The 8,406-nt window shown below is 40.5% G+C and overlaps 1 protein-coding gene across 1 annotated transcript; it reads left to right on the forward strand.

Annotated features, from left to right (window-relative positions):
- On the forward strand, positions 1–5,584 carry LOC128261843 (DNA-directed RNA polymerase, mitochondrial). The gene is given in 9 exon segments (XM_052995745.1): positions 1–349; positions 410–563; positions 840–1,224; positions 1,618–1,779; positions 1,842–2,418; positions 2,420–2,599; positions 2,666–3,808; positions 4,024–5,246; positions 5,309–5,584. Coding segments are annotated over 8 exon segments (3,873 nt in total). The 5' UTR covers positions 1–349; positions 410–490; the 3' UTR covers positions 5,439–5,584.
- The last annotated feature ends 2,822 nt before the right edge of the window (positions 5,585–8,406 follow it).

The following is an 8,406-nucleotide window of genomic DNA, read 5'->3' on the forward strand; positions in this document are numbered from 1 at the left end:
GCAGTGTTGCCAACTGCTTGCGCACCGCCACACGTGAAGAGAAACAAACAACAAATCGGACGGGTCAGTGTGTAATTATGCAACAAATTGTGTGTGAAAACAGCCACAAACTGCATTAAATTAATGACATTTACGAAGATTGTATGCTCCTAGCTGCAGTCCATCGAAATGTATCGGCTATTGAGTGCAAATCGAGCGGCAGCCGTGCAAAAAGCACTGCGCTTGCCACCCATAGCCCACCCCACAACAACAACAACAACAGTATGCTGCGGCTGCGGCGAAATTGCGCCTTCAAATTTTGTCCATTATCAGCAGTATTATCAAATGCTATACCGCCAAAAGCCGGCAGGTGAGTAATTATTATAGAAAGTATTAGAAAGGAACACAAACGTGTGCTTTCCCATTGCAGTGACAATCACATCAGCGGCAGCAGCAGCAACAACAACCACACGCACACAAACAACAAGCACACCAACAACAACACAGGTAGATGCACTGCCACAGGCGAAAAAAAAAACGATTGCGCAAGCCAAGATATGCTAAATATGTGGAACTCCTGGAGGGTAAGTCCTATTAGCTAGGATAATGAACAAGAAAGGTAGCAAACATCTGGAAAATTAAGTATATATACTATATTTCGATTTATATGCCTATATCTTTCTTAACATTTAAGCTTTGTCGAATTTCGGTTGATCCTAAAAGTTGCGACCTGCAATTGGAAGAAGGTTTCCGTAGAAACTAACTCTCCTAGTGAGGCTGATCCAGAATATATATACTTTATAGAGTACGAAATGTCTTCACTGCAATAGTATATTAATTAAATTTTTTTCCCTATTCAGTCACCGAACAGGCAATCAGCGAACGAAAATCCCGTGTTAAGCGGCTCAAATCCAAAAAGCTAGCCGATTTCATACAGAAAGCCCAACAACAGATCCTCGAAAGACGTGCCCGGGAGGATCGTAAGGATAAGAGGGCCAAAGGCATATCGGATGTGGCCCAACGGCAACCGGTTGAGTATCAGAAAATCGACATGGAGGCCTTGGATGGTTCTGTTCTAGAATCCGGCATATACGACGATCGGCCAATGCTCTTCTTCGGCAAGGATGAGTACACCAAGCAGGTGGTAGCCAATCCCGAGGAGATGCAAAATATTCTTAAGAGTTTCCATAACTTTCGGGACATCATCGAGAGCATGGGGAACGATCATCATGAAGCGGATTTTGGGTGAGTCTAAAAATAAGGGGATAATATTGGTTTACTGGTAAAAAAAAAAGCGGTTTTGGGCGAGTCTAAAAATAAGGAAATACAAATGTTTGACTTTCTTCCATTGCGATTTTAAGGAATTTTAGATTTTTCATTTGACTATTTTTGAAATAAATAGTAATATCTAAAATTTTAATTTTAAAGTAAACCATATTTAACTGAAAATATAATAATATGAATCATTTGTAATATTTTGTTCATTATTCAATTATTAAATAATGAAATTTAATATGCATTGCATTTAAAATTTAAATTAAATGTGAATTATTATAAAGCAGTTAGCAATCCAGTTTTTATCATTTCCTTTAGGTTTTTCTTTAAATTTAAAATTAAATTAACTTTTCTTTCTCTCAGGCTGGGTACTCCCAAAGTGCTAACAGAAGAACCTGAATCCATAGATCCCTTTGAAGCCATTGAACCGTACATCAATCCGCTGGACAAAAGTAAACCCTCTTCTGTAACTGCTGTGGCTACGCCCAATGCCAATGCAGCAGTTATAGCCAAGTCCAAGAAACGGTGAGCTGATTTATCTACATTTAAAAACCAAATAACTTAAAGTTAATTATTTTCCTTTTTAGTTTCAAGTCAAAGGTTCATGTGAATGAGGAGCAAGAACGCCTGGCCAAACAGCGGGCACTGAACATTAACCTGAACACTTACCTCAATGTGTGTGTTTCAGCTAATATGTTAAACCGTGCCTTGTCCACAATAATTGCCTATCGAGGCAGAGTTAGAAAGAGTACTTTGCCGCATATGTCCGAGGGCCTCATGACCATCCACTTGTACAACATCCTTTTGCACGGTTACGCGGGCAAGGGATCCTTTGATCGAGTGGAGGAGCTATTCAAACTCATCGAGGAGGATGGTTTGGCGTTCAATGAGCAAACCTACGTAGCCGTCTTCGAGTGCTTGGGTCGCTTGGAACCGGACGAACAGAATCAGCAACTTATATCCAAATATATCGCTAAAGCGGAGAACGAGGGCTTTAGTTTGAATCAAATTATGGATCAGTCAAAGTTTGTGGCCGATCAGCGGGATATTGCTTTGGATGCTATTCGACGACTACGTCCGGATTTCAAACCAGTCTACGTGCCACCGCAGCTGGGCTACGACAATGAACTGCTGAATCATCTCAATGAGCATGTCTTACCCATTAGGTGCAGATGAGAATGCTGAAAATAAGGACTTGGACTATGCCATTATGAACTCGAAAAGAGGCTATAGCACTGCACAGTTGGAGCAGCTTGCTCGAGAGCAGCTTAAAATAGAGCTAGACGGTAGCATAACCATCAAGTCCATTGAGAAATCAAAGGAGTTTGCCAATTCCGAAAAATGCGTAAGTTAGATCTATAATGTTCGCTATAAATTCTTTATATTTATTTGTAAATTTAACTTCCTTTAGCGCGAGCGGCTTAAAGAACTGGAGGAAACGTGGCGCAAACAAATTACCTCTGCCATCGTGCGAGATCTTAACACGCTGCGAGCCCAAGTGCGCTTTAAGCCACATGGCTTTATGAACTACTACACATACCTGAAGACCCTCGATACATCACACTTTGCAGACATTCTGATCAAGGAGCTTTATAAGCTGGCCGAGGGTTCGGAAACCTTCAGTCCCACTGTGGGTCAGCTGTACAAAGAACTCGGCCAGAAAGTTCAGCAACGTTACAAAATCGAGCAGAAGAAACACAATGGCACGCTGGAGAAGATTGGCGAGATATACAGCTCGTACTGTGAGCTGTGGGATAGCGGAAAGTCACAGGATAACACCCGACAGGCTTGGCAGCGTCTGGTGCACGAACAGCGGGAGAGTGGACCCAGTATGGATCTGCCAGAGGTGCCGTGGCCCTCGAATGTCTTGACCGGAGTGGGTCGCTTTCTGTACAACATTCTGATGCGGGACATCAAGATAGATGCACATGTTATGCGGCTGAAAAGCAAAACCAAAGCGTCTGCTACTCAGACGCAAAACATGCTGCCCGCCTTCTACACACTCTTTCGAAATCAGGGACGTTTCGTTAAGGAGGAGGTTAAGCCACATCCTGTGCTCTCGAGATTATTGCGAGCTTCGCGCCAGCAAACACTAACCTTCGACTCAAATCTGGTGCCCATGCTGTGTCCTCCGCAACCGTGGAGTACCCCACACAATGGTGGCTACCTGCTCAACAAATCGGAACTGATTCGCCTGCCTCACCAAGCCATCCAGCAGTGGGATCGCATTGCCGCTTCTAATCCTCAACATCTTTATCCTGCTCTGGACTCGTTAAATCAGCTGGCCAGTGTTCCCTGGCGCGTGAATACGCAGCTGTTGGATGTCATCATCGAGGTGTTCCAGAATGGTGGCAATGCCAAACTGGATGTCCCTCAGCCTCCGAGTTCCCTGCCTCCTCTGCCCACGCTCCCAGCTAAGGATGTGGACGGCAATGCCGCCTCCAATGCAGATCGTGCCAAGCAATTCCGGGACAAGCTGGGCCATCGCAGAAAGCAGGCCGAGATGTACAGCTTGTGGTGTGATGCTCTCTACAGGTTGTCCCTGGCACAGCATGTAAGTATTCTTTAGGACTTAGGACCTTCATGGCTTTAAACAAATTAAACTAAGCACTTTAACTTATATTATTTATGATAAGATTACAATTTGTATAAGATAATTAATTTTCAAATAGATCTTAGATCTTATATAAGCTGAAGTACGATAAACCAGCAAACATTTCTTTATAAAATCCATCAACTATAATGTTCTTAACTCGTTCTCATTTTTAGTACCGCGATAAAGTCTTTTGGCTGCCACACAACATGGACTTCCGTGGCCGAGTTTATCCCGTGCCGCCGCATCTCAATCACCTTGGCTCGGACTTGGCTCGTTCGATGCTCATTTTCGATCAGGCACAGCCATTGGGCGTGGATGGTTTCAGTTGGCTGAAGCTGCACTGCATCAATTTGACTGGCTTAAAGAAAAGGGATTCGGTGAGGGAACGTCTTCTGTACGCGGAAGAGATCATGCCCGAAATACTCGATTCTGCGGACAATCCCCTCACCGGTCGTATGTGGTGGTCCAAGTCGGATGAACCCTGGCAAACGCTGGCCTGCTGCATGGAAATTGCCAATGTATACCGCTCTGCTGATCCCGCCGCCTATTTGAGTCGTTTTCCCATCCATCAGGATGGATCCTGCAATGGATTGCAGCATTATGCAGCTTTGGGCAGAGATGAAGCGGGTGCACGTAGTGTTAACCTAGCACCATCGGCCATTCCCCAGGATGTCTACAGTGCGGTGGCCGTATTGGTGGAGAGGAGCAGGAAAACCGATGCCCAGAATGGACTGCATGTGGCGGAGGCACTGGCAGGATTTGTGCGTCGCAAGGTTATCAAACAGACCGTGATGACCACAGTTTATGGCGTGACCCGCTATGGAGCAAGACTGCAGATAGCTCGCCAGCTAAAGGACATCGATGAGTTTCCCAAGGATTGGGTGTGGCCAGCGTCCACTTATTTGACCACCAAGACTTTCGAGAGCCTGCGAGAAATGTTCACATCGACCAGGGAGATTCAGGATTGGTTTACGGAGTGCGCGCGTCTTATTTCCGGAGTTTGTAGCCAGAATGTGGAGTGGATAACGCCATTGGGTTTGCCCGTGGTGCAGCCATACAATCGGCAGGAGATGAAGCACTCGCCTCGCACCGGATTTAAGGTCTCCTCCAACTTCTCAATGGACATGTACGAGCGACCAAACATCCTCAAGCAAAAGAATGCCTTCCCGCCGAATTTCATTCATTCACTGGATTCCTCGCACATGATGTTGACTTCGCTGCACTGCGAAAGGCAGGGCATCACCTTTGTCTCCGTTCACGATTGCTTCTGGACGCACGCCAATACTGTGCCCGAGCTGAACAGGATGTGTCGGGAGCAGTTTGTGGCCCTGCATTCGCAGCCCATTCTGGAGCAGCTATCCCAGTTTATGCGGCACACCTACAGCTTTAAGGATAAGTAAGTTTTGAGACTATATATATTATAAATTATATTTTGAATAATACATGTTATTCCTTTAGCGACTTTACCAACGATGGATCTGTGGAGGATCTGTCCAAGCGTCAGTTAAACCGCACTCTAAAGCAATTGCCACAAAAAGGAGACTTTGACCTGCGCAACGTACTCGATTCAGTGTACTTCTTTAGTTGAAAACCTTAAGATACGACATTAAAAGTGCCTGATCTTAATTTAGTCATTAGTTTTATTTAAAATACCAGTTAAATTTGTTAAACTATTCGGCTTTTAATACCAAAAACAAATGAAAAACAAACAAAAACTACAAGAATGTGATTTTGTAACATTTAAATACAAAAACTTGTTTATACAATGTTTACGAAACCATTGTTTTTTAATAATTTCTAGGGGTTGTATTCCAGAAGCATGGATTATATAATACCGGGAAATGCCTGCTTTTATCCATTGATCGATTTTATTTTCTATTTAATTCCAATGCCATTTAATTGCTGTGTATTTTACTACCGCTAAGTTTTTCATTGCGTTTTGGGTCAGAGCTACTCGAAATTCATGTGTGCTTGTGTATCTGTGCCATTAAACGATTGTTTAATTAATTTTTGGCCACTACACTGTAGATACTTCACACATAGAATGTGTATTTGGATTCATGTGCAAAAAGTCAATAGTATGTGAGTTTATCTTGCGCTCATTTCTATTTAAAATATAATATTTTTTGAGTGGAACAACCGCAATGTGGTTCAGCTTGTTTATAAATACCTGTTTTATTTTAATTCTTATGTTTACCCATAGTTTCTTTTATCGACTTTCCCTTTTTAATTATTTTTCCCACATTTTGCATCTTTTGAGTTTTATGTTTGTTTGTTTTACTTCAATAAATCTGTGGCAATTACATTTGATTGTTTCTAATTTTTAGGAACACTGTTCGGCTGGGAGAACATAAAGAATCCATTGATTTACGATCGCTTCCCGATTTGGTCGGTTCCGACCGCTTTGTGCTGCTTTCAGTTTAACCCCCTCAATATTCAGTGAGGTTACCTATGTATATCATTTTATTTCTGTAAATTAACAATCGATTTAGCGATTTAATACCAAGGCGCTTAATTTTTAAATTGTTGTTGTAATTGTTCTCTACAATTTTTTTTAATGTAATTTATAAACAAATTTATTTACTTGTTTTGTTTGCAATTTAAAAATATTTCTTTAAGAGTTCTACTCTTTGATGATTATTTCTTTTTATTTAATTTTTGTTTAACTTAATTTTACTTGGTAGGAGTACAATTTGAATCTAGTTGTTTCTTAGTTTTAGAATTTAATTTTGGATGTCGTTTCTTTGATAAGCTTAGGTAGCTAAATACTTAAACGCCCAATTTAATTACTAGATGCTTATAAGTTAACTGAACGGTTTGGTTTACTTAAATGTATAGAATCGTATGATTAATTCTTAAAGTTTCTTATTTAAATACTCCTAAAAACTACTCAAACATTCTATTTAACTATCAGTGGTTTACTATTTATACATTTTTCTTTTATTTAAGTCTTTGTTCACTAAATTGTACTAAGTGCAATTGTAATTTGTAATTTGATTGTTTTCTTTTATAATTTTATTTATTCTTGTAAGTTTATATATTGTCTATAGTGCTATCTCATATATTTATTCTCTGTCATTATTAAATAACCTATTTGTTTTACTAAATTGTAATTATCTCCAGCATAAATTTATATTTTAAATATTAAGAAAAAGAATCATTTGATTTACGACCGCATTGCATTCCGAATTTCCCAGTTCGGACAGCTTTGCTCCGCTTTCGTTTTCACTCACTCATTCGGACTCCGAATTGCGATTCCGGATTCCGATTCCGAGTGGCTTGTTCATGGTAGCACGCCTACGCTCAAATTCACTCCCCCTTTTTACATGCGCGCCCACTTTGGCTACCGCTGCCTCTGCTACCGGCGACCGGCGACGTCGACGTCGGCGTCGACTTTCTTCGGCCGCTCTGCTCTCGTTTATATATGTTTTTTTTTTTTTTTGGCTCGGCTGGCCGCTCGCTTCCGACCTGCCGCTCAGTCTGAAAAGTTCATGTGACGCGTCGAGAACGCTGCGATTTCGAGTAGTCCGCTGGCCGATTTTCTGATTGCGCGCTCTGAGGGAAATTCCGCTGGCATCTGCAATTCGCCAAAAATTCGCATCTCTGCAGTTCTTGCACCTGCACCTGTTCCGCGCTGAAGGTGGATCGCTCAGGTACGGCATCAGCCTGATTAGTTTTTTATCACCGCATATCACACAGATTGTGGGAGGCGAGATGACCCAAAAAGGGGGCGGGGCAACCGCAAAGTGCAGTGCAAATTAATTTCAGCTAAATGAAAATATGTTAACTGACACTAAGCAGCCACCAAACTAAAATACACTAAAGAAGTGTTTTGCATATTTTAAATAGTTTGAAAATATTTTATTTTTATAAAAATGATACATATCAGCACAATGAATTAAGGAAGATTAAAGGCTAGAAATTTATTTGATTAATTTAGCAAACTGAAAATATAAGTGACACTAAGCTAAACTAAACTAAATACACAAAAACTTAAATTACAAAAAAAATCTTACAAATTGTACAAAATTGTAATAGAAACATTATAAGAAACCATGACCTTAAGTTTTGTTAGCAAATAAACTGTGACTTTTATAAATATTCTCTTAACTTTGAATAAAAATAAAATCAAAATAAAATTAGTAAATTAAAAATCAGCTCATTACAAATAAGGCAACATGTTTTAAAAAATCACATTTGTGTTAATAATAACAAAATGCAACATAATTATTTTTAAAAGAATAAAAGAAAAGGAAAAGAATAATCTCTTCAATTTTCTATGTGACACCAAACGTATTTTGTGTGTTCTTGTGCTCTTAATTTCTTTGTTTTGTGTATTTTTATTGTGTTTCTCTGCTTTTCATTTTATCCCAGCGATATATCTTTGCGATTTTCGCTAGTTTTTTACTGTGTCTTTTGTTTGGGTAATTGCAAATAAGTTGTGCGAGTTGCAATTGATAAACGACCGTTCATAAACGAATAAAAGAGCTATCTGGGTGTCGGCCTTATCGCGCCAGAATATCGCATTAAAACTAATTCAATTACAGGCGGTGTGC

This window comes from Drosophila gunungcola, unplaced genomic scaffold (genome assembly GCF_025200985.1).
Source record: "Drosophila gunungcola strain Sukarami unplaced genomic scaffold, Dgunungcola_SK_2 000001F, whole genome shotgun sequence".
Taxonomy (NCBI): Eukaryota; Metazoa; Arthropoda; class Insecta; order Diptera; family Drosophilidae; genus Drosophila; species Drosophila gunungcola.